Raw genomic sequence first — 26042 nt, forward strand, 5'->3', positions numbered from 1 at the left:
CAGGCTGGGAAATATACCCTAACCTTTTTCCTCCCACTCTTCTACCTCTTTCCAGACCGCCTATTGACCAAATCCAACAAGAAGGCAGAGACAAGAGAGCCCAGACGATGCGCTCCAGAGAAGTCAGCCACCTGAGACAGAGAGCAAGATGGAGAGTGAAGAATATATTTGATAAGGCAAAAAACAAAACAAAAAAAACAACAACAAAAAAAACCCCCACATCCAGCACAGCAGCTAGTCTTTTCTGTTTATTCTGTGCCAGGAACTGCTCTAACCACTCTATTTGGTTTCATTCTAATAATGCCAATTTGTCCAAACTACATATTCAAACAATTCCAATAAAAATACCAGTAAGATATTTTATGGGCAATGAGAGGGAAGAGGGGAGTTTTTAACAATGATAAGTTCTTCTAGAATTATAAACACACATGCAAGATCAGGTAGTAGGGAAGCATCTAGTAGTCATCACCCTTGATAATTTTCTCTTCTTCAATTGTCAATCCACTGTCAATAGCTTTGAGTTCTCTAACATCACACCCATGAACGTCACAAAAACCAGCATACTTTGCAATACGCAATTTTGTTTTGCAACTGATTTTACTGTATTTGACCAATAAAAGTGTCAACAAATGATCAGGAGCCCAGCTGGTGTGGCTCAGTGGTTGAGCATCAACCCATGCACCAAGAGGTCGCTGGTCCGATTCCCAGTCAGGGCACATGCCCAGGTCGTGGGCATGATCCCCAGTAGGGGGTATGCAGGAGGTGGCCAATCAATGTTCTCTCTCATCGATGTTTCTAGCTCTCCCTCTCCCTTCCTCTCTCTCTAAAAATCAATAAAGAAAAAAAATTAAAAACAAAAAACAGGAGAAATATTTGAGGGGAAATTAATTTAAAAGTGGTACTTAATTACTAAATTTTTTTCTTCTGATAACCAAACTGGTAACATAAAGAATTAAAATAGAATGACATATGTACTACACTGATATGAAAATATTCAAAATGTACATATTTACAGAATATGTGTGATTCCATTTACTTAAAAAAGATTATTGTGTGTTTATATACAATACATATCCAGATATCTGTATGTGAACAAATTTTCATAAACATTGCTTATCTATGGAGAATTGGTAAGAAGAGATTGCCTTTAATTTTAATGTATATCCTTCTGAATTATTTAATTTTATCAAAAATATGATTTTTTTACAATAATGATGGTGATGATATAACTAAGTTTTAAATTAATTACACAGTAATGATAATCGGTGATTCTAGCTTCCAGGAGTTTAAACTAAACCCTAATTTACAGAAGGCATTAAATTTAGAAATCTCAAATACTAATTAATTAAAAACCAGTTCAAAAGACATTCTTATGCAATATTCAATTACCCTAACAATATTTTTCCAAATGTAATTACTTCAGACAGAAAATTTCTATTTATCTCATTATCCTGTAGAAATAAACAGAAACAATGGGTTTTCATGTAAGAAAGTACATTGCTTAATATAACAATGAATTTTAAAATTCATTGATATGTTTCAGATTGCACTCCGCAACTAACCATTATGCAACTACCACTTCTTGAGTTTGACATCAAAGGAAAATGTTCATAATTATAAGGAAAGGCTACTAAAATACACCTCCCTTTTCCAACTAAATCTGAGTGGGGTTAGATTTTCTTCATATACTTCAGCCAAAACAACATATGGCAACAAGTTCAATGTGGAAGCCTATATGAGAATCCAGCTGTCTTCTAATGCCTAGATGCAGCATAGTCAGTCTGTTCAAAGACACTAATGACATTTGAAAAGGGTAAACCAATGCCATTCTCTTTGCTAACTCTTTTGCTTTGGGAAATATATTTTTTCATTAAAAAAAAAAAGTTATTTTTACGTTAACAAAGTTATTTTTGTTTTATTTTCTAATATAAAAAATATCAATACATAAAACCCATATAAGCAAAAGCTCCTTCAATACTTTTTTAGAATGGAAAGGAGGTCTAAAACAAAATTCTGAGATGCTACAGCCCAAAAGGCAAACAGCTGGGATGAATGAACTATAACACGGTGAGGGTGGGGAAGGAGTGAAATGCTATAGACACTAAGTTTGGTTTTAGAATGAATTCCATGCTTATAAAAAAAAAAGTTAAAAATTGAGAAAAAATGTATTTAGTTTTCAGATTAACCTACATATTCACATTTCCAATGTCTTCATTTCTTCCAGTGAATCTGAGTTACCATCTGCTGTCATTTCCTGACAACCTTAAGAATTTCTTTTGGGCCCTGGCCAGTTTGGCTCAGCGGTTAGAGTGTCGGCCTGCGGTCCGGAGAGACCCGGGTTCGGTTCCCGCTAAGGGCACGTACTTCGGTTGCAGTTTGTCCCGGGCCCTGGTTGGTCGTGCGGGTGGCAGCCACTCAATGTGTCCCTTCACATCGATGTTTCTCACTCTCTCTCCCTTCCTCTCTCTCCCTCCCACTCTATCTGTACAAAAAATGGAAAAATATCCTCGGGTGAGGATAAAAAATAAAATAAAATAAAATAAAATAAAAAAAAAAAAAGAATTTCTTTTGGTATTTCTCGTAAGGCAGGTCTGCTTACTACAAATTCTTTTATTTCGCCTTCATTTTTGAATGCTAGTTTTGCTAACCACAGAATTTTTCATAGACAGTTGTTTTTCTTTCAGCACTTTGGATACGTCATCCCACTACCTCCTGGCCTCCAGTGTTTCTGATGAGAAGGCAGCCATTAATCATACTGATGCTCCCCTGCATGTAAGGAGCTATGTTTCTCTTGCTGCTTTCAATATTTTCTCTGTGTTTGAACAGACTGACTATGCTGCATCTAGGCACGGGTTTCTTTGTATTTATCCTACTGAGGTTCACAGAGTTTCTGGATTTGTCAAGTTTTCCTCAAATTTCTCAAAAGGCTATTTTCTGTACCTTTCTCTGCTTTAGGACTCCTATAAAGCATATGTGTACTCTGATGTTTTCCACAGATCTCTGAGGTTCTGCCCATTTTTCGTCATTTTTCCACATTTTTCAAATTGAATCGCATCTACTGGTCTGTCTTTAAAGTTACAAGCCAAACAGAGAAAGACAAGTTTCATATGATCTCACTTATTTGTGGAATATAATGAACATAACAGTTTGAGGAATGGGGTAGTCCCAGAGACGCAGAAGCAGGGTACAGACTGACAATCCCCTAAAGAGGGGGAAGGTGAGGGAGGGATGAACCACAGAACTTATATGCATGTATTCATGAACAGTGGACATGGACAACAATCTGGGGAAAGGGCAGGGAGGGAGGGGGAGGGGGGAATCAGTGGGGGAAAAAGGAGAAACATCTGTAACAAAAATTAATCAATAAAAAAAAAAGTTATTGATTCCTTTTATTAGCATCTCAAAACTGCTGTCGAGTACTTCTAGTGAATTTTTCATTTCAGGTATTGTATTCTTCAAGTGAAGAATTTCCGTTTGAGTTTTTCAAAAAACATTTTACTTTGGAATAAATTTAGATTTATAGAAAAGTTGCAAAAACAGTACAGAGAGTTGCTATATATGCTTCAACCAGCTTCTCCTAATGTTAATACCTTAGATAACCATGGTATATTTGTCAAAAGAAAGAAATTAACATTGGTACAAAATTATAAACTATTGATTTCATTCAAATGTCATCAGTTTCTCCATGAATGTCCTTTCTCTGTACCACGATCCAATTTAGGATATACCACATTGCATTCAGTCATTTCTCCTTGGCCTACTCTGATCCGTAACAATTTCCCAGTTTTTCATGACCTTGACAGTTTTCAAGAGTACTGGTCAGGTGCTCTTATAGAATAAGTCTGAGTTTCACTTTGTTGTTTTTTCATGATCAGACTTGGTTATAAGTCTTGAAAAAGAACACTAAGGAAGTGAAACACTCTCATGACATCATATCAAGGGGTGGTAGTTTTGTTTGTTTTTTTGGTTGTTACTGTTTTTAATCATTTCTATACCCTTGAGAATCCCCATTTATTGACCTACTGCTGTCATACTTTCCTTCAATTATTTAAACATGGTTTCCTTTAGCTCTTTTAACATATTTATTATAGTTGATTTGAAGTCTTTACTAACTCCAACATTTCCTAATTCCTTACTAGCTTGTAGTTCTGCTGTTAAACCTAGAGATTTTATATGCTATATTGAGGTAACTCTGGATTCTTACTCTTCTCCCCCTTAAAGGCATTGTTGCTGTTTTCTTTTGATTTTATTTAGTATCTTGCCTGGGCTATACATGTAAAATGTCTCCTTGTGGTAGGTAGTCACTATCTCTGCTCAGTTTGTATTAAATATATTCTTATTTTTATTTTTAAGCCTGGCTTCCTAGAGGTTACCTCTTTGCAAATTTTAGAGATCAACTTGTGACTGGATGGAGAAAGCCAGTTAAGGCCCCACCTCTGCCAATGGATATGTGTGTGACTACAGAAGCTAATTCATCTGAACTTCAGTCTGTTTTCAAGTTTGCCCCAGGTTTATCTTTCCATAGGGCCCCTTTAGGTCTAGTAGGTGCATGTACGCAACTTCATGGTCAGTCAAAATTAGGTAAATACCTTGGGGTTTCTCAGGTCTTTCTTGTGCTTATGTGCAACCTCATCCAGGAATATATTTGCTCCAAACTGGACTGCAATCCTAGGCTATTTGAGCTGAGCCACAGTTCTTCCCTTGAACCTGTGAAAATCCACATCCACAAACAATGCCACTGGGCATATCCATCCAAAGAGCTTAGCCTTCTTTAAGCTGAGGTCTTCACGGGCCTGCTTTTTGCTGGCAGAACCACCAGGCCAATCAAGCTCATTTATAAGTATCTTGATATTTCCAAGCCTCTTAAAAATTAAAAGTTTGAATAGAGGAAACATACATAAAATATAACTACAAAACTGTCTAAAAATTTAAAAAACAAGAGAGGTGGTCTTGATTCCCTCTAACAAAATATCATTATTTCTAGACCTACACTGTCCAATGAGAGAATCTTAAGGCTACAGAGTACTCAAAATGGTGCAGTCAGAATGAAGACATGCTCTCCAAAAATATATAAAATATATCAACAACTTTTTAGATATTGATTACATGTTAAATTAGTATTTCAGATACAGCTGATTAAAGGAAATATATTAAAACTAATTTCACCTGTTTTATTCTACTGTTAAAATGTGGCCACAGCCCTTGCCAGTTTGGCTCAGAGGTTAGAGCATCAACCTGTGCCCTGAAGGGTTGCAGGTTCGATCCTGGGCCCAGGTCGGGGTCATGTGGGAGGCAACCAATCAATGTGTCTCTTCGACATTGATGTTTTTTCTCTCCCTTCCTCCCTCCCTCCCTTCCACTCTATCAAAAATAATCAATGGAAAAATATCCTCAGCTGAGGATTAACAAACAAACATATAAATAATAAAATGTGACCACAAAAAATTTAAGTTACATATGTGGCTCACACTATATTTTGATTGGGGGGGGGGTCACTGATGTTATACCTGAAAAAGCCAGTAGAGTTCCTAACAAGCACATTTTACAACTATTTTCTTTTGGTTTAGTACTCTCTGGTTTTATACTTTTGTGCAAACAAACAAAAAAAGAAGGTGCATTAACCTAGGAATATGTCCCAAAGGGTCCTGAAGATAAGGGCTATCTACAGTCATCTGGTTCCTGACAACAGGGGTCTAAACTTATTATGACAACCACAGCCCCAGGAGAAATCTAGAGTTCTGTTATAAAGTCCTTAAGGGTTGAAAACCTGTCCCTCATTCTGACCATGTCATTTACCAACTCTGAATGAGAGGATCTGAATACAAGTACCACTTCAAGAGGCTCTACAGAAATCCATCAGTGGCCATCTTGAGATGGCAGAAAATCCTTCAAGACAGAAATGATTGGCCCTGGCCGGTTTGGCTCAGCGGTTAGAGCATCAGCCCGCGGACCGAAGAGTCCCGGGTTCAGTTCCCGCTAAGGGCACGTACCTTGGTTGCAGTTTATCCCTGGCCCTGGTTGGGGCTGTGTGGGTGGCAACCACTAGATGTGTCTCTCTCACGTCGATGTTTCTCTCTCTCTCTCTCTTCCCCCCTCTCTCCCTCACGCTCTATTTGAAGATAAATGCAATAATGTCCTTGGGTGAGGATGAAAAAAAAAAAAGACAGACATGATTGGATGCCATACAGAGTCTGAGGGGGCACTGTGGATGGAGGATCTAGGAGAGAGTGTGACTAGAGCAGAAAGCTGGACTCAGTAGGGCTGGGTCACAGAAAGACTCCATAAAGGTCTGATGTATACTCTGTATACTTGCTGATTATCTTTGTGTGCAGCACTGGGCTGAACAGAGCTGAATAAAATGTCTACTTTTTAAAGGCTCATACTCACCCTGGCCAGTTTGGTTTAGCGGTTAGACCACTGGCCCGTGGACCAGAGAGTCTCGGGTTTGATTTTGGTTAAGAGCACGTACCTTGGTTGCAGTTCAGTCCCCAGCCCTGGTTGGGGTCATGAGGGAGGCAGCCAGTTGATGTGTCTCTCTCACACTGATGAGTGTGTGTGTGTGTGTCTCTCTCTCTCTCTCCCTCCCTCCCTCCCTTCCTCCCTCCCTCTCTTTCCCTTACATTATTGCTAAAGATAAATGGGAAACAAATATCCTCGGGTGAGGATTAAAAAAAAAAGCTCATATTCTAATCAAACTGAAGTCAGGATAGATCAGTGTACAGTAAGCTGTTCTAAGAGTTAATCCTGGGCTGTAAACTTAAGGTCTGAAATCAGAGTTGGTTAAAAAAGTCAAATGAGTAGACAAAATGCTTCAGCTAAGTGGACTCAGGAGGCAAGAAAGGTTTAATGGGATTCCAGGCATTCTAGAAGTATGATGAATACACTCCAAGAACCCTTTGAAATGTTATATACATTTCTGCATAGTATGTGTGTGAAAGAATTCATAGCAATACACATATTTTGAGGGAGTGGTCTCAAAACTTGTAGTGCATTTATTTATAATTTACAGCAGGTCCCAAAACAATGTTATTACATTTTAATGTGAATGCAATGCCATATTTTATCTCAATTAGCCTATAGTAAAATTGGTTTCGTTATATGCTAGTTCACCACAGTTCCAAGAGCCTATCAACAAGTGAGGACTTACTGTATATCCATACACTTTTATGTACTCAAAGCAACACAGATAAAAATTAGGATCTAAGAAAATACGGTTAAAAATAAATATATATGTAAGAGTTATAAAATTCTATTTTCATATCTTCAATGGCTTTTCTTGATTAGCCCACTTGAATCCTGCTCCAAGGTATCCTAACATTTAAAAAGAAAATTTAAAAACACCGGTTATGGGAAAATGAAAGTGGAAAGCCTTGTCAAAGTTATTAAAACTACATTTCAAATGGAAATGAGCTGAGGCCAACCACAAAAATCCTTGAAATCACTTCCAGAAAGTTTTTCTGAAAATGAATTTGGAGTATTTTCACTGTGAATCATCAAATATAAGTGAAAATGTTGGTTCTACACATTTCAGGTAAACTATGCTTTGCTTTTATCTTCAAATTGACCTCTTTTATGTTAATATTATAAACCAGAAAGAAAATAACTAAATGTTTGTAAGATATAAATTCCCTTTAAAAATGTAAAGATTTTAGCCCTGGCCAGTTTGGCTCAGCAGTTAGAGCACCATCCCATGGACCAATGAGTCACAGGTTTGATTCCAGTCAAGGGCACGTACCCCAGTTACGGTTCGTCCCTGGCCCTGGCTGGGGTCCAGTGGGAGGCAGCCAATGTGTCTCTCTCACATGGATGTTTGTTTCTCTCTCTCTCTCCCTCCCTCCCACAATTCCTCCCTCACTCCTACTCTATCTGGAGATAAATACAGAAAAATATCCTCAGGTGAGGATTAAATAAAAATAAATGGGCCCTATTTTTTCCATTTCTTTTACTATAAAATTTGAGGTATTACTACAAAATTTAAAATATTTGCTTGAGGGGAGAGACCGTGCCAATTGCTTTCTCAGTGACAGTGCTTCAGCAGTAACATGCAGAAGGACTCAACTCATTCATTTTCAATCAAATGTTCCTGGCATAAAAGTTTTCTTTCCAAATTCCATATTCACAGTTCTAAGAATAATATTTATCTTGTCCCCTTTCTTCTACCTTATATTAAATATAAAGAGAGATAATTAGTGATAATTTCTTATTGACAATTATTTCACACAACTTATTAAAATGAAAAATATCTTTATCAAATTAGTATGTTGAAGATAAGTTTGTATGTAAAATAATTAAAAATACTGAGAATTTCTATTAATGAAATATTTACTCCCATGATTACATCACTAAAGAGACTAATACTTGTTAGAAAAGATTTAGTGTAGGTAGAACATCATTAAAAATAAGGCAAAAAAATGGAAGTTTGCCACAAATATGACAAAATGTTCATTATAAGTAAAAACAATTAAAAATTGATTTAAAATATCAACAGAAAAATAGGCAATGGATATAGACAGGTCATATAAGAGAAATAGTAGGTAATTAACAAATATATATTTCAAGTTTAATATCAACAAAAATCAAAGAAATAAAAACTAAAAAAATTAGCAAGGTATGAAAAGGCACTCACATCCTGCTCACTAAAATATAAATTGATACCACCTTTCTGGAAAGAAATTTGATAACATGTTTTGATCTAGTAATTACATTAGAAAATGACTTCCAAATTTAGGGAAAGATTTATGTATGAAAATGACATCATAATATTTTATTTCTGCACAGAAAAATATTGGATGAAATGTTATAAAATGTTAACTAGTTATCTCTGGGTGTTACTTTTCCCTTTCTTTTGGTGTTTACTTTCTTTTTCCTTCTTTATATTTTTTGTATATTCCATATATTTTATAACAAGCACATATTAATATCAGTCCAAAAAAATTCAAGTTACTTTTTAGAATTCCTTTTAACAAACATCACCTAGTTCTTACAGAACACACAGTAAGTGTTTGCTATTTTTATTCCAAATGGGGTTCCTATTCTAATTCTGATATTTACCTCCCACTTGCCAAAAACATCAGCCCTGCAACCAGTACAACAGAGAGGAGCTCTAGTCAGAGAGCTCTAAGTTCAAATCCTCAAAACACCATTTACAGCTGTGTTTCTTTGAGCAACTTTTCTAAACCTCAGTGTATCCTAAATAAGATTACATAGCCCTGGCTGATGTGGCTCAGTTGGTTGTCCCATGCACCGGAAGGTCATGGGTTCGATTCCTGGTTAGGAGGTGTACAGGATGCAACCAATCAATGTATCTCTCACATCCATCCATCCATCTCTCTCTCTTTCCCTTCCTCCCTCTCTAAAATCAATTTTAAAAAGTAACATTAAATAAATTTAGAGATTAAGATAGCTCCAATAGCACAGAGGGTAGCTCAAAAGGGTAAAAAGATTAAAGAGGGACTGGGTGAGAAGAAATAGGGACTATAAAATGAAATTATAAAAAAACAACTTGGGATTCATAATAAAGAGATCTGACATGATAAACATGAGACTAAAAGAGGAAGTTTTCTTCATTCTTCTGTATAGAACACCTCCTATGTGAGGCATAGCAGTGAGTAGGGTAAACATGATCCCCATTTCCTGACCACACATTCCACAGTGGCAGGGCTGGGAGTAAGGTGGGTGAAGCCAGGCAGGGAGAACAAATAAATTGAGTTAGTGGTGTGTGCCATAAACAAAACAAAACAAGGTAACAGCATGGATGGGGGAGAGGTGCTATTTTAAATAGGATGATCAAGGAAGGTTCCTCTGCAAAGAGTGGGCTGAGACTTGAAGGACAATGAGCCATGGGAAGATCTTGCTTGAGCCTCAGGGAAGAGCAAGTGCCAAGTCAAAGATAGGCCCAAACCTGGCAAGTTCACAGACAGCAAGAAGACCACTGTGAAAGGGAATGAGACTGAAAAGTTGGCAGGGATCACTTAATATGGGGCCATATCATGAAAAAGAGCTTGGATTTAATCTTCACTGTAATAAGAACTCACTGATGTTTTCAGCGGAGTGGCATAATCTGACTGCATTTTAAATATTACTTTGTCAGTTTGGGCAGGTTTTGCTTAGTGGTTAGAGCGTTGGCCTGCAGACCAGAGAGGCCGGGGTTCATTTCCTGCTAAGGGCATGCACCTCAATTGCAGTTTGTCCCCAGCCCTGGTTGGGGTGGTGTGGGTGGCAACCAGTCGATGTATCTCTCTCACATCGATGTTTTTTTCTCTCTCCCTCTTCCCTCCTCTCTCCCTCCCACTCTATCTGAAGATAAATGCAAAAATGTCCTCAGGTGAGGATAAAAAAAAAAAAAATTAAGTATTACTTCATCAGATCTGTAGAGAGAATTCTAGTGACAGGTAGCTACTGCGGCAGGCCAAGCCTGCCTGAACTGGGTAGGAATGGTAGCACTAGTACTGGCAGAATCAAGCAGAATTCCAGAGTCTGATTTCAGCTCTTTAAAACCAAGCACAAAGGTCTCTGTAAATAAAACCTTTCTTGCCCTGGCCAGTTTGGCTCAGCAGCTGGAGCATCGGCCCACGGACCAAAGAGTTGCGGGTTTGATTCTGGTTAAGGGCAGGTACCTGGGTTGCAGTTTGGTCTCCGGCCCCAGTGGGGGTTGAATATTAATGACAACATATCCTCAGGAAAGGATTAAAAAAATTAATTATTAAAAATAAGCCTGGCTGGTGTGGCTCAGTGGTTGAGTGAATGTCAACCCATGCACCAAGAGGCTGCCAATTCAGTTCCTGGTCAGGGCACATGCCCAGGTTGTGGGTCAAATCCCCAGTGGGGGACATGCAGGAGGCGGCCAAATGATGTTCTTTCTCATTCATGTTTCTCTTTCTCTCCCTAAATTCAATAAAGAAAATAAAAATAAATAAATAAAATTAAAAATAAAATCTTTCCTAGTTCTCCCAGCTCCATTTGCCACCACTGAACTTCATATATTGTCCTAATGAGAATACCTATCAAGTGTATGGGTGTTTATGTATTTGTATAGCTGTTTCCTACTAGACTAAACTCCAAGAATGATCTTTGATATACCTAGCAGAGCGCTTGGCACATAAAAAGTGCTTAGTACATGTCTTCTGTTTGAAAGAATAAACAAATACTTTGAAAGCAATCAAAGCCATTTGTATTAGTTTCCTAAGGCTGCTGTGACAAAGTAACCCAAACTGAGTGGCTTAAAACAACAGACCTTACATCATTCAGAAAAATCAACTCAAAAGGGATTATAGACCTAAATTTAAAATACAAAACTATGAAACTCCTAGAAGAAAGTTAGGAAAAAAAATCTAGATGACCTTAGATATGGCGATGACTTTTTAGATACAACACTGAGAGTATGGCGATCCATGAGAAAAAAAAAAAATCAATAAAGTGTATTTCATTAAAATTAAAAACTTCTGCTCTGTGAAAGATAATGTCAAGAAAATGAGAAGACGAGCCACAGTGTGGGAGAAAATATTTACAAAAGGCACATCTGATAAAGCACTGTCATCCAGAATATACAAAGAACTCTTGAAATTCAACAAGAAAACAAACTCGACTAAAAAAATGGGCCCAAGACCTTAACAGACACCTCACCAAAGAAGATAATATAGATGGCAAATAACCATATGAAAAGATGCTCCACATCATATATCATCAGGTAACGCAAATTCAAACAACAATGCAACTGCAAAATGGTACAGCCACTCTGGAAGACAGTTTGGTGGTTTCTTACAAAACTAAACATACTTTTACCCACATGATCCCCCAAATCACACTTCTTTGCTACTTACCCAAAGGTGTTGAAAACTTATGTCCACACAAAAACCTTTGTCAAAACTTGGAAGTGACCAAGATGCTCTTCAGTAAGTGAATGGATAAACTATGGTATGGCACAATGGGATATTATTTAGTGCTAAACAGAAATGAGTTACCAAGTCATGAAAAAACACAGAGGAATCTTAAATGCATATTACTGAGTGAAAGAAGCCAATATGAAAAGTCTATATGCTGTATGATATTCTGGAAAAGGCAAAACTATGGAGACAGTAAAAAGATCAGTGGTTGCTAGAGATGGGGGTGGGGATAATTAGGCAGAGCACAGAGCATTTTTAGGGCAGTGAAAATACTCTATCATACTATAATGATGGATACATGTCATTATACATTTGTCCAAACTCGCAGAAAAGTACAATACCAAGAGTGAACCCTAATGTATGGTATGGATTTGCATAAGTATGATATATCAATGTTGGTTCATCAATTGTAACAAATATACTACTCTGGTGGTGGTGGTGGTGGTGGTGGTGGCTATGCATGTATTGGCGCAGGAGGTATATGGGAAATCTCTGCACATTCCTCTAAGTTTTGCCGTGAACGTACAAGTTCTCTAAAAAGATAGTCCATTTTAAAAAGTTTGATATTTAGAATAACTTCATTTTTAACATACATTCACTATGAATAATTCAAACAAAAAGTAAAACAAAGTTAAAAAGATTACCAAATATTCCACCACCTGCCCTTTCATACCTAGTAAATATATAAAAGGCTAGAGTAGTCTCTCTGTACATAAGGAATATTAATTCTTTTATTCCCCAAAGTAAAAAAAAAAAAAAAAAAAAGCTTTATTCTTAGTTAACTTTTAAAATATAGGTAAAATATATCTTTCTTTATAAAAGGTTATTTCTGTTAAGTTATACATAAATCACATTTCAACTAATCAAATGGTAGCTTCCCAACTGGCCCATTATACCTTCAATACTGGTTTTGCTTTATCTGATTTTAGTTTAAGTAGAAGTAACTCAGACATTTTTTTAAATTGAGTGTGTATGTACTCTAACTAGTCCAAATAATCAGTAGTCTATAAAAAGATGATTAAATGAATTAAAGACCTGCTACACAAGGTATAATGTTCACTGAAGACTGCTACTTAAGAAAGTCCTACACACCAGGCCTTTTACAACAGCAGTTCTCAACCTGTGGGTCATGACCCCTTTGAGAGTCAAAAAACCCTTTCACAGGGGTCACCTAAGACCATCAGAAAACACATATTTCCAATGGCAATTCTTAACTATAGCAAAATTACAGTTATGAAGTAGCACCGAAAATATTTTTATGGTTGGGGGTCACCCACAACATGAGGAACTGTATTAAAGGGCCGCAGCATTAGGAAGGTTGAGAACCACTGTTTTACAAGGAAGAGAGGGATATAGTAAAAAAATAAATAAATAAAATAAAGATTCAAAGTTGGGAGAACTAAGTTCAAAGCTCTAACTTTTCCACTTTCTAACTGTGAGATCTTAGAGAAATCAATCTTTTATTTATTTATTTATTTATTTTTATCCTCACCCGAGGACATTTTTCCATTTTTTGTTCAGGTAGAGTAGGAGGGGGAGAGAGGAACAGAGAGAGAGAGAGAAACATCGACGTGAAGGGACACATCAAGTGGCTGCCACCCGCATGACTGACCAGAGCCGGGGACAAACTGCAACCGTGGTACATGCCCTTAGCGGGAACCGAACCCGGGTCTCTCGGGACCGCAGGCCGACACTCTAACCGCTGAGCCAAACCGGCCAGGGCGAGAAATCAATCTTTTTGAGTCTCAACCATCAAACCTTTAAAATGTTGAAGATGAATTAAATTACTGATAGGTTCCTTTCAAGCATTAATATCTGATTATATTAACAAAGAAGGTCTAGAGTATGGAGATCCAGGATTAGAAACAATCAAAAACCAGAAAAATAACTGATGTATAAGGTATTATTTCTGTGTATCTATGGAGAATGGTAAAATACAGCAACACTTCGTTACCTTAATAACAAGGTGGTATAGTAAAGCAGTGGTCCACAAACCGGGTCATGCACACATACCCTGGGAAGTATATGAGCACAGAGACAGTAAACCAGCGGTCCACAACACACTGGCTCATGCACACATACCCTGGGAAGTATACGAGCATGGAGAGTTTCAAGAGAATTGATCACTAGGTTCTCAACTTCCCCATGTGCACTTTTCTAGAACCATGCTGCTGACACCAGTCAGTTTTCGTTTACTTCCTTTCCCATTTCATCTCTCTTCCTCTGCCACTTCATAAATGAAAGCTGTAATTATCAACAATTCTTGAAAGTTACTGTGGAGATGGGGTCTAATAACACCTGAGAGTTAAAAGGAGAGTTCACAATATTCATGTTGAGAGAGTTAATTACTCTACAGACAAGGTATCAAATGTTTTTCAAGTCAAGGAGTCACTAATTTTTACTTCCATGAAAATTGAGGGAGAATCAAATCCAGGTACTACCTGAGAAAGCATTAAAAATAATTTCAATTGTGGATCACTTTGTTGTCAACTCAGAAGAATAGGTAGCATTACTAAAACACTATTACCATCTACTAAATTTGTGAATGAGATTTCTCAATACTTTCACTATTAGAGTAAAAAAGAGAATCAATGCAGAACCCCATCCTTTCTAATAATATTTATAAATGAATAAAATATATTTAGAAAATAATTTAAAATAAATAAAATGCATTTCCAACAAAATTTTACTGTTTTATTTATTTATTATGATTTTGTTGTTGTTGTTGTTGTTGTTAATCCTCACTCGAGGACCTCTTTCCACTGAATTTTTAGGTAGAGTGGGAAGAAGGGAGAGAGAGGAGAAACATCAATGTAAGATAGACACATCACTTGGCTGCCTCCCGAACAAACCCCGACAGGGGCCAGGGATGGAACCTGCAACCCCGGTATGGGTCCTTGACAGGGAAGCAAACCCACAACCCTTCAGTCTGCAAGCTGACACTCTAACTGCTGAGCCAAAACCAGCCAGGGCTTACTGTTTTATTTACTACTTACTATATTTTATAATTCACATGTTGTCTTGATTGTCCACTGACAATTATTGTATTGTATCATTGTATTGACAACTCAGTCTAAAATAAACTTGACACAGACTTGTGGACATCAGAAATTTTAAATATTTAAATTATAATTATTTTTGCATAGAACTCAGAACTGGATGACACTGCTAAAATAAAGCGCTATTTATTCCCATCAATTAAATTCATGAATGAATTTAATTACTTTTTCTGTAGAAGAGTATGATAGTGTGATTGAGAAAATGCTTTCCAGTATAAAATGATACATTAGGGTAATATGTACAGATGGCAAAATAGAAAAAAGGAGTTCAAAGAGAAAAATAGGAATGTAAAATGTCTTTAAAACATTTTTTCACATGTTTAAAAAAAATAACAGGGGGATATTAAATTGTTAAAATTATCCTGGATATATTTAAAATCATGATTTAAGTTGTACATCAAAAATGACACCATTTACAAATACTAAAACTTAAAGGAAAAATTCTAGATGTACAAGGTATATAGTTTTCTATTTGTTTGGTGTTCAAGTTCTTTGAAAGGATATAGAGCAAAAATGTTTGAAAACCCTTATAGTAAAAGTCAGAACTTATCATAGTCCTAACCTTCTAAGATACTGGCTATTGGACATCCCTACCTGGATGCTCCCCAAACACCTGAACTCAACATATTTAAAGTAAACTTACCATCTACTCCTTCCTCTGCCCCCACATACACAAAAGAAAACCAAAACCTGACTACTCTTCCTACCTGTACCTCTGTTACTAGCTTAATGATCTACCTAGTCTTCCAAATTAAAGTGACCGATTTTTTTTTTTTTTTACTTCCCAAGTCAAATCAGTTCCTAGGACCTAACTCCTAACTTTCTTCACATCTCTACTCCTTTCACTGCTGTCAACATCTCTTCACAAGCTGTCGTCAAATAGCTCTTCTTCAAGACAACTCTACTTAAATGTACTTCCCAGTATATCCCATGGAGAGTGAAATTACTTTATAATTCTTAGAGCTACACAAAAATACCTGTCATGCATATAACTCAGTTACCCAAAGAATTACAGAATCATGAAGCTGGAAAGAATCACAGAGTTCATCCCATTGTTAATATCCTTATCCAAATATATTTCAAGCTATTGTCTTAACCACCGACTGGGAATTTATAATCTCATGAGACAGCCCACTCTCTCTCTAGACATCTCCATCAGAGATCTGGGCTCCAAATCAACTTGTCTGACTTCTTCTAGGATTATTGTGGTTTAAAAGGAGAATCATGTTTTTAAAAAAAAAACTACGTTGGTAAAATTACACAAAATTCTAAACAAAAAGTTAAAATTACTTATAATTTCACCATCCATAGATAGCTTCAGTCAGCATTTTGAAATACATCCAGCTTTCCCCCCTTTTTGCAAGCCCTTATTCTATCATCTGAGGTAACATCCTTTCCCCATGTGGTAAAAGGAAGTAGAAGAGAGCGCATGGGCTTTGAGGTAAGAATGACCCAGAGTTTAGTCCACTTCCACTACCTACTTGTGTTACCTTGGATAAGTAACAACTTGAAGCTTTTATCTTCTCCTGTATATCAGCAACTGAGAATGTACAACCAGGCAGCTCTCACTGGAGCATGCTGGTGCCTCCCTGCACCCTTCACCCCCCACCCTCCTTTCCTCAGGCCTGTAGCTTTGCTTTCCTTCTCCTAAGCTCTACAGGTTCCCAGGGGTCTTGCAGCCAGGGGAGCAGCGGGCAGCCCGTAGCTGCCCCAGACTAAGCCCCTGAACCTGTCTCCAGGGCCTCCTTTCGCCTCTGTAACTTGTTTCCTGAGTCCACACATTCCCGCTGGCTTACTTCTTGGTCTCTGTGACTTTCTTTCTAAAGGGCCAAGACAGCTCTCTGAGCAGCCCACTCTAACCTTCTCTTCAAGTGTGCTTTCACTTTGCATGCTAAATAAACTTCCTCTTGTGCTAGGAGAAAGACAACATACAACCAATCAAATCTAAACTAGTCCTGTTCTTCCTCTTGTTCACATGGTGGTCCTACAAATACTGAAGACACAATGCTCTATCATCTCTCACCAACCACTCCCCCACTTCCATTCCCAACCCTCTCGGCCCAAATCCTGAGTCTTTTCTCCAGACTATAAATGTCTCCAATTTCTTCAGTCAAACATATCCACCCTAGTCACTAACTTCAGAGCATGATTTAGCTGCCTGTCCTCCTAGAACATGGCATCTAAAACAAATACTCCAGATGTAATTTGAAAAGACCAGAAAGGAGGTTATCACTTCAAATAATCACCTCAAATCATCAAATTTGTATTTTTTTAATCCAGATTTATAAACCTAAAAGTTTAACTATATTCCACTCACCTTCACGGAGAAGGCAGGCCAGTTTTAAAGGGAGGCTATGAAACATGAGAGGCCTTTCTTGATCGTCTTGTGATGCCTCAGGCAAGTGATTTAATGTCTCTAAACTCAGTTTACTCCTTGGTAAAAATGGGAGTAATATCACTTACAAAGTTTTCTTAAAGGTTAAAAACATCAATTATAGCATTTGGCATGTAGGAGGTACTCAATCAATGGAAACAAATATAGTCATTACTGAAGCCAACGCTACTGCAACTTTACCGAGAACATTTGCCAAGTACTTTATATGGTCCTGAGCTAGAGTGTGGTTTCCTCAAAACTCTGAGGAATAGAGGAGGCTTTGCTGAAACTTAATTATTCAAATAATAATTTATTTTCCCCCAATTGCTATTCTGTACTACCTTTGTCCTCTCCTCCCTCTAGCCATCATCTTAAAAAAAAAAACAGAGCCATCCCCACCAGCAGGTGGAGGCATGGAGTAGCAATTCAAAATTCCTATTCAAAATTATAAGCGGAAACACTTCTGAGGTCAGCCACAGAAGCAGTGACACAGGTACCTTAGGAAAGGCACTTGCCAGCAGTCAAAATGAAGCCCTGCAAGCTCAGAAGGCTCATCTACAAATGTAGTTTTTGTTCCTTTCCTCATATACTGATCATATGAACACTTAAACCTGAGCACAAAAGTATCATTTATTTGTGAATATCCTTTTGAAAGGCACATTTGGCAATAGTATAAAAATCAACAGTCTATCTATGTTACTTTTAGGCAAGAACAGGGCATTAAAATGTGGAAGAGAATAAACACTCAATTTTCTCTCAATTCAAATTAATCATAAAATATGAGCAATTTGTAGCCAGAATAAAAAAGTTTTGAGTTGTTTTGCCCTGGCCGGTTTGGCTCAGCAGTTAGAGCATTGGCCTGTGGTCCAGAGAGACCTGGGTTTGGTTCCCGTTAAGGGCACATGCCTCGGTTGCAGTTTGTCCCAGCCCTGGTTGGGTCGTACGTACGGGTGGCAAACACTCGATGTGTCCCTTTCACATCGATGTTTCTCTATCTCTCTCTCCCTCCCACTCTATCTGAACAAAAAAATGGAAGAATGTCCTCGGGTGAGGATAAAAAAAAAAGTTTTGAGTTGTTTTTATTCTATTATTTTTTAAATCCTCACCCAAAGAAACTTTTCCTTTTTTTTTTTTTTAAAGATGGAGTTGGGCGGGGGGGGGGGAAGGGACACACATAGATGTGAGAGAGACACATCAATTCATTGCCTTCCACACAACCCAGACTGGGGCAGGGGATTGAACCGGCAACCCAGGTATGGTATGTGCCCTTGACCAGAACCAAACCTGAGACTCTGCAGTCTGCAGGCCGATGCTCTAACTACTGAGCCATACTGGCCGGGGCTGGAGTTTTTTTTTTAATTGGAAGATTAAAAATTAATTGTTGTGGTTTTCTGTAGTGGCCAAAGGGATTGTAAGAATATCCAACTATGAAAAGATCTTTAGTTAAGACACTTCTAACCAAATTAGAAGTTGATTTTATATAAACACAAACAAATGTGAGAAAGTTCTTTAATACAGAAAAAAATTAAATTCCTTAAGAGGATCTGCATGCAATGAAGGTTCTAAGTCACCTAAATATCCTATGTGTCTTTAGTCCAACTAAATGACGAAATGATCCTAGACAAAAAACTGACAAGCTAAATTTTGTCCACTTCCCCTTTCTTTAGCTTTTCTCTTCCCAAACTTGTCTCTATATCCATCTCCAGAAAAGAAGTCACTTCCCTGATCCCTTTTCAAAAGTAAAAGAAGAGGGAGTGAAGGTAGGTTGAAATGTATACTCAAGTATTAGCAGAAGTCTTATCAAATTGCCTCAAAGAGAATGGATGGTACCTCTCCCTGTTTCTCCCCAAAGTGCGCTCCCTAATCTCTTAACTCCTGTAAAGGGCTTACTTAATATTTTACCTCTTGCAGAACATTTGTGCTTACAAAAGAATTCTTGCTTAGACAATACGTGCAACTGATAGAACTCTAGGCATAACAACAAAGCAGCAAAATCTGGGCAAATTAAATCCCAGAGACTAACCACATTCCTGATGACATTTTATAAACTAGCAATTTGAAAACCGTACTCTCAAACAGAACTACACCCCTAATACACTATAAATTTACATTAATACTTTGTTGGAGCATTTACTTGTAGTATAAATATATATTAGTTCAGAAGTAAAAGTCAAAACATGGTAGTATTAAATTTAAATACAAATATGATGCATTTCTGAAAACAGAAAAATGAAACCAAGGTCCCAAAAGAACAAGTATTTTGGGAGTGGGCTGGGAGGAAGGGAGCCAAAAGGAACCACTCCTCTGGGGGTACCCCACCACTTCCCAGAGGGTATTCCACTCTGGTTCATAATATCCCCTCTACTGGCTTCTGTATATAGATTTGTGAAGAGGCAACTACTATGGTAACAGTAATTTGGAATAGTACACATTTACAAACTGATGTCTGATATATAAGAGCCCTTATAAGTGAATTCAGACTATGCAAATGTAATTTCACAAAAGAGGAAATGCAAATGCACAAAAAACACTTCAGGAAGTATATATACAGACTTATGGCAAGTTAAAACTAACTCCGTGGATCTTCACGGAGTGCATCTACTAACGTAGGAAAACTTTTATATAAATGCTTATACAATACAAAATGTTTGTTAAATAAGTATACTGTAGTATAATCTAATAACATATTGTAGACAACAGAGATATGATCATTTATCTTGGTACTGTAAAAGGATAGAGCATTCTAGAGAGCCAAAACATGTTACTAGGTATTGAACCAACCTAGTGATTCCATTCTAAAGACTTTATCAAATAGGCATACGGGTATTAAATAAAGTTTTGTGTACAATAGCAAGAACCTGAAAGTAACTAATGTCCAACATTCAGAGAATGTTAGTGATAGAGCAACATTACGTCATTACTAATGATCATTCAGTAAGACTATACATCTGTTTTGCCAATATAATAGCCATTACCCATGTATAGATATCTGAATAAAACTAAATTTAAAATTAAGTTCCTCAGCCCTGGTCGGTTTGGCTAAGCAGTTGGAGTGTCAGCCCGCGGACCAGAGTCCCGGGTTCGGTTCTGCTAAGGGCACGTACCTTGGTTGCAGTTTGCCCCCAGTTCCCGGTTGGGGTCGTGTGGGTAGCAACCAGTTGATGTGTCTCTCTCACATTGATGTTTCTCTCTCTCTCTTCCTCCCTCTCTCCCTCCAGCTCTATAGGAAGATAAATGCAAAAAAATGTCCTTGGGTGAGGATAAAAAAATAAAAATTAAATTAAGTTCCTCAGTCAAATTAGTGACATTTCAAGGGCTCACCTAGCTATACAGAGTGGGTAAAAGTAGTTTTATAGTTGTTCGTATGGAAAATACAATAACTAATAAATAATACAAGAATAAATTCTGGCCCTGGCCGATTTGGCTCAGTGGTTAGAGTGTCAGCCCGCGGACCAGAGTGCCGGGTTCAGTTCCTCCTAAGGACACGTTACCTTGGTTGCAGTTCATCCCCGGCCCCAGTTGGGGTTGAACCACTCGATGTGTCTCTCTCACATCGATGTTTCTCTCTCTTCTGCTCGATCTGAAGATAAATGCAAAAATGTCCTCGGGTGAGGATTTAAAAAAAAAAGAATAAACTTGGTTTTACATACTCATAACTGTAAACCTAGTTTTGCCCACCCTGCATATGGTTAGTGACTATTACACTGGATACTGCAGTGAACATTTCCATCATTCCCAGAAGTTCTGTTGGACAGTGCTGATCCACATCTCCTTCTCCCCCTATATGCACCCATTTATCTAGAAACACCTACTTAACCTTCAGGTCTTGGCCTAAGCCTCAAGTAATACATGAAGCTTCCTCTGATTTACCCAGGAAATTTAGGCATACCTTCCTGTAGTCTCACCACACCTTGATAACTCCATATAAAAATTGCATCATATATAATCATATTAACTTTTATTGAGGGGTTTTGAACTATTCTGGCACATATAGGGCCTTCAATAACTTGTCATATACTAAGAACACTGCTAAAAACAATACAGAGGTACACTGACTACAGGCGAAAATGTTTATATATAAAGAAAAACTTGGTTAGGTTGGCAGGCTCACAAGTGATCTTCTTTTTTTAAAATCCTCACCCAAGGGTTTTTTTCCATTTCTTCAGATAGAGTGTGAGGGAGGGAGGGAGAAAGAGAGAAACATTGATGTTTAAGAGAGACACATCAATTGGTTGCCTCCCTCACGACCCTGAACAGGGACTGAACTGCAACCAAGGTACGGGTGCCCTTGACCAGAATCAAACCCCCAACTCTTCGGTTAGCAGGCTGATGCTCTAACTGCTGAACCAAACCAGCCAGGGCACAAGTGATCACTTTTAAACTACTAATTCTTTATCTCTCTCAGTAACTAACACAAGAAGCCTCATTCACAGAAGGTGTTTAGTATTTGTGGAATAGTTTCTGTATTTTACAAAAAAAAAAGACACCAAGAGTGAACCCTAATGTAAACTATGAACTCTGGGTGATAGTGATGTGTCAATACAGGTTCAGCAATTATAACAAATGTATCATTCTGGTGGTGGATGTTAATAAGGGGGGGGAGGTGTACATGTCTGGGGTCAGGAGGAGTGCATGGAAACCTTTGTGTCTTCCACTCAATTGTGCTGTGAACTTCCAACTGCTCTAAAAATAAAAACCAGCCTATTAAAAAATAAGACATAGATGCTAAATTAGAAATCAAATTTAGCTTCTTATGGTATTAAAAGCATATGTTTACATGTTGGATCCCAATATTTTGTTCAGTAATAACACATATCATAGATTTATAATTAATTTTAAAATGACATTTCAAGTTTCTGACCCAGATAAGACTAATTTTCAGTACATAAAAAAAAATTTCACTGAAATAAATCCCAGGTGCAGTGCTTTGGTTGCCATCAAACTACTAACTCAACTTCCACACCTAATTAAGTACCTGCCTATGCAAAGCACTGGCCACAACGGTGAACAAGACAATTTCTGCTCTCGCAATCTTTTTTTCCAAATAAGAACTTTATCAGCACAATAAATCTTTAATCCCAGCTATCAACAGTATCAAATGGCAAAAACAAACTTCTTTTATTATCCCTATTTTCCAAATAATTAAAAAACTCCTATTAACCATTTGAGAAAGTAGTGCACAACCTGGTTTAAAACAAAAAGTTAATACCTCATTTACTTGGTATCCTTGGAAGAGCTGATGTTCCACATAAACAGATTTTCCAGATACCTCACACTTGTCCATTTAGTAACCAACACCTAAATTGTTCGGCATGGAGAACTTTTTTATTTAAAAATTTTTTTTCTTTATTGATATTAGAGAGAGAGAGAAACATTGAGGAGAGAGAACATGGACTGGCTACCTCCTGTATGTCCCCCACTGGGGATCAGGCCCACAACCTGGGCATGTGCCCTGATCGGGAATCCAACCGGTGACTTCTTGATGCATGGGTAGATGCTCAACCACTGAGCTACACCTGTGGGGCTGGAGAACTTTTTAAAAGCAAACACACAGCACAAATCTTCAACCTTGAAAAAAATAGGTTCTATTTACATTATTCTAATAATTGCTGTGTTGTACAACACTCAAGTGCCTAAACTGTATGTCCCCAGGGTGCCTTTGTACAAGTTGCAGCTTTGAAGAGTTTTTCTTTTGATCCCTGGCTTTTGGTGTGTCAGCTGTCAGCTTCTGCCACTATCAGTGTGAACATGACTCTAGCAGCCTCCCAGCCACCTTCAAATTTGCTGCTACTTGGAAAACAAGTTTGTCATAATTTTGCCTGAAACACACAGGCATTGAGAGGTTCAGCAAATCTATTTGGTTGCTTAAAATCTTCTATTTCTTGAATCTGCTAAAATCTATAGTTACAAGTTCCAAACCAACATGCGAATAAATAAGTTATTCCTATATGTTGATGAAAGTCCTTACATTGTTTTCATATTTAAAATTGAGGCTCAGAGACAACTTCATTATCTATTCACTCATTCAACAAATATTTAATATTACCAGGACCTGGGATTCAATATTATGGTGAAGAACTGAAAAGATTATTAGTTTGCAACATATTTAAGATAGTAAAACTCTAATACAAAAAAAAAACTGTTCTATTTAGTGCCTTAGAAACCAAAAACAGTTTAAGTCTTTTAAGTGAAACTACAAACCACCTAAACTTTTTATATCTGTAGGTTTCTTTAGACTTAGAAACTGAAGATTCAAGGTTAAAGAAAGTTTTTGACTTAACTATTTATTTTATAGAGCTCTGAAAAAGATTCCAACATTTTCTATCATTTTTCCTATTACAAATTCCCATTTAGCTAAAGAAATCACTATCAACATATGCTTTAGTATTAAATGATACTCTTAGTCTTGGTAACAATAAGCATACCCATTTCAGCATCATAGTAAGTTTACCATCATTTTAATGTTGAGCAACATTGATTAGAAAAGTGTTAATTCAGGAAAATTTCTGACCAAATTTTCAGAAGTTCCAATATACTCACTTTGAGGTATAGAAATTTTTCTTAAAGTTTTAAGAGTTGGTAAAATATGGTGGCTACATAATTTGCTTTATCTGCCACAATCCTATTTTTTACATTCCATTACCCAGTAAAACCTAAGGCTAGGAAATGAGTCAAGAAGGAGTGCAACTTAAAATTGGTCTCTTTAGATTAATTAAGATATCAGGTAAAACTCCTGCCAACAGCCTTACTTGTTTTTAATTCCCTTGAAATCTCCCTTCCCATTCATATTCTCCTCAGGGAGCAAAAGTAACTATTCATATTTTAGATTTTATAATTGATTACTTATTGCCTTTATTATTTAGATTGAATAGGAAATGGGTATTAGTCATGTGCCTGCTGATCTGAGAAAGTAAAATAATATTTAAAAGTGAAAAGTTACAATTAAAAGCCCTTTTCAGCCCTGCATCAATCTCCTCAACATTCATTTTGCAACCTAAAAATGCTTTAAGTGGTACTATAAAGTGAGATCCTGAACCTAACTTTCAAAATAACAATGTAGTGCTATTTAAAATGTCACTTAGTATCATAGTAGTTTTTACGAGGGCTCTGACTTCATTAGTATATCACCTTGTCCTATGAAAGAAGTCTGATTTTAAATAACAATTCATAGAGAAACCCAAATACAGGCTCTTACTCTCTCTCTACAAGCAACTTAGGCAAGGAAGCAAATGACAAATATTTACTGGACACACCTGTTGTAAGCAATATCTCTACCCAGGTGCTCCACACTATCTGTTTAAAAAACAACAGAGACCCCGTTCGAGATATTTACAATATCATCAGAGAGAGAAAAGATATTAATATTAACCAACAGAAAAAATAAATACATTTGAATTAAAAAGTGATCATGAACATGTAACATTCTGGCAGCAGAAATGGAGGGCACTCAGTTCAAATGTAAACAACATACAATTATTTTTGCCTCCTTATTTTAAATCTGGCAATCAAAGTCAGCACAAAGTAAGAAGTGGGCCAACAGCATCACCACAGAAAAAAACGAAATTCTCAGAAGCAACTGTTATTGGACCATTCAAAACAAAGTCTTTCTATGAGTGTTCATCCGTAGTTTCTCTCCTAAAATCTTCTTATCAAATTAAAAACAAAACTGATCCCTGGCTATCAACTTTGCAGAAACCGAGGCATTAAGAAAACACTCTCGATACTTGTTTCTCCGATATCACTTAGGGGTCCATCTACAGAATTGCGGAGTTGGCAGAACAGCAACAGGGAATCTGTCTATTGTTCTGAGAACCGCAGGTTCATCTGAGCACCACGGGGCGCGCGGGAGCCGGGGGAGGCGAGGCGCGAACCCCGCACAGGTGTGTGTGTGTGTGGGGGGGACAGGTGTGCCAGGGCCACAACTAAAGAAAAGAGGCCCAACTTCCAGACCGAGACGTCGAGAAAAGGAAGGAGACAAAGTCATTCATGAGGGTTAAACCTCTGAGAAGGGTGGGGAGGGTCTGAAGGGCTCCCGGAGACCACCGGCCTGGGGGCTGGGGACTGAGCGTGGACAGTCCCGAGGATAAAAGAAACGTCTCTCAAATCAAAGGGCCAGCCTAGAAAGCCCCAAACAATGGGTAACGCTGGGTCTGTGAGAACGGTGAGGCTGGGGGTGTCGCCGAGGTGAAGACTGGTGGGAAGAGGGAAACAAAGAGAGAAGCCCCCAAGTGTGAGCCCCGGGGACGACAGCAATTTACCTGTGAGAGCTGCCGGGGATTGGGGCAGCCGAAGAGCGCGGAGCTGGAGCTGAAGCTGATGGCTCCTCGGCGGCTGAGGACGTGCTGGGGCACCGGCCTGTCCAGGGGCAGCACCGGCAGCTGGTAACATACTTCCATTGAATACGTCCGCCCTGCCCCGGCCGCCGGCCCCTGCGCTGGGAAGGGGCCGCGGCTGCGGGGCACCGGGCCGAGGCGGGGGCAGGGCGGGCGTGTGCCGACTCGGGGCCAGGGAGCCGCGCTCGCGCCTCCGCCACTCGAACAGTGCGCCCTGGCCGCCGGCGGGAAGGCGCTTCGGCGGCCGCGGCGACAGTTACCAGGACCCGCGCGCGTCCGGCTCCGGGGTGCAAGCGGGGGCAGCGCAGGCAAAGTCGGAGGGGGAACCCCACCGCCCCAGGGCTCTAACGCCGAGAGGAGCAGAGCTGGAGCGGAACAAGGGCAGAGCACAGCG

General features: G+C 38.2%; 1 protein-coding gene across 3 annotated transcripts in view; it reads right to left on the bottom strand.

Annotated features, from left to right (window-relative positions):
* Nucleotides 1-25726, bottom strand: part of PDE7A (phosphodiesterase 7A) — a 112624-nt gene extending 86898 nt beyond the window's left edge. For all 3 annotated transcript variants that reach the window (XM_036263981.1, XM_036263984.1, XM_036263983.1), the window contains exon 1: nucleotides 25574-25726. In XM_036263981.1, coding sequence (XP_036119874.1) covers nucleotides 25574-25711 — 138 coding nt within the window. In that variant the 5' untranslated portion in view covers nucleotides 25712-25726. The remainder of the gene's footprint in view (nucleotides 1-25573) is intronic.
* Nucleotides 25727-26042: the final 316 nt, after the last annotated feature.

Source organism: Molossus molossus, unplaced genomic scaffold (assembly GCF_014108415.1).
Source record: "Molossus molossus isolate mMolMol1 unplaced genomic scaffold, mMolMol1.p scaffold_m16_p_16, whole genome shotgun sequence".
Classification (NCBI taxonomy): Eukaryota; Metazoa; Chordata; class Mammalia; order Chiroptera; family Molossidae; genus Molossus; species Molossus molossus.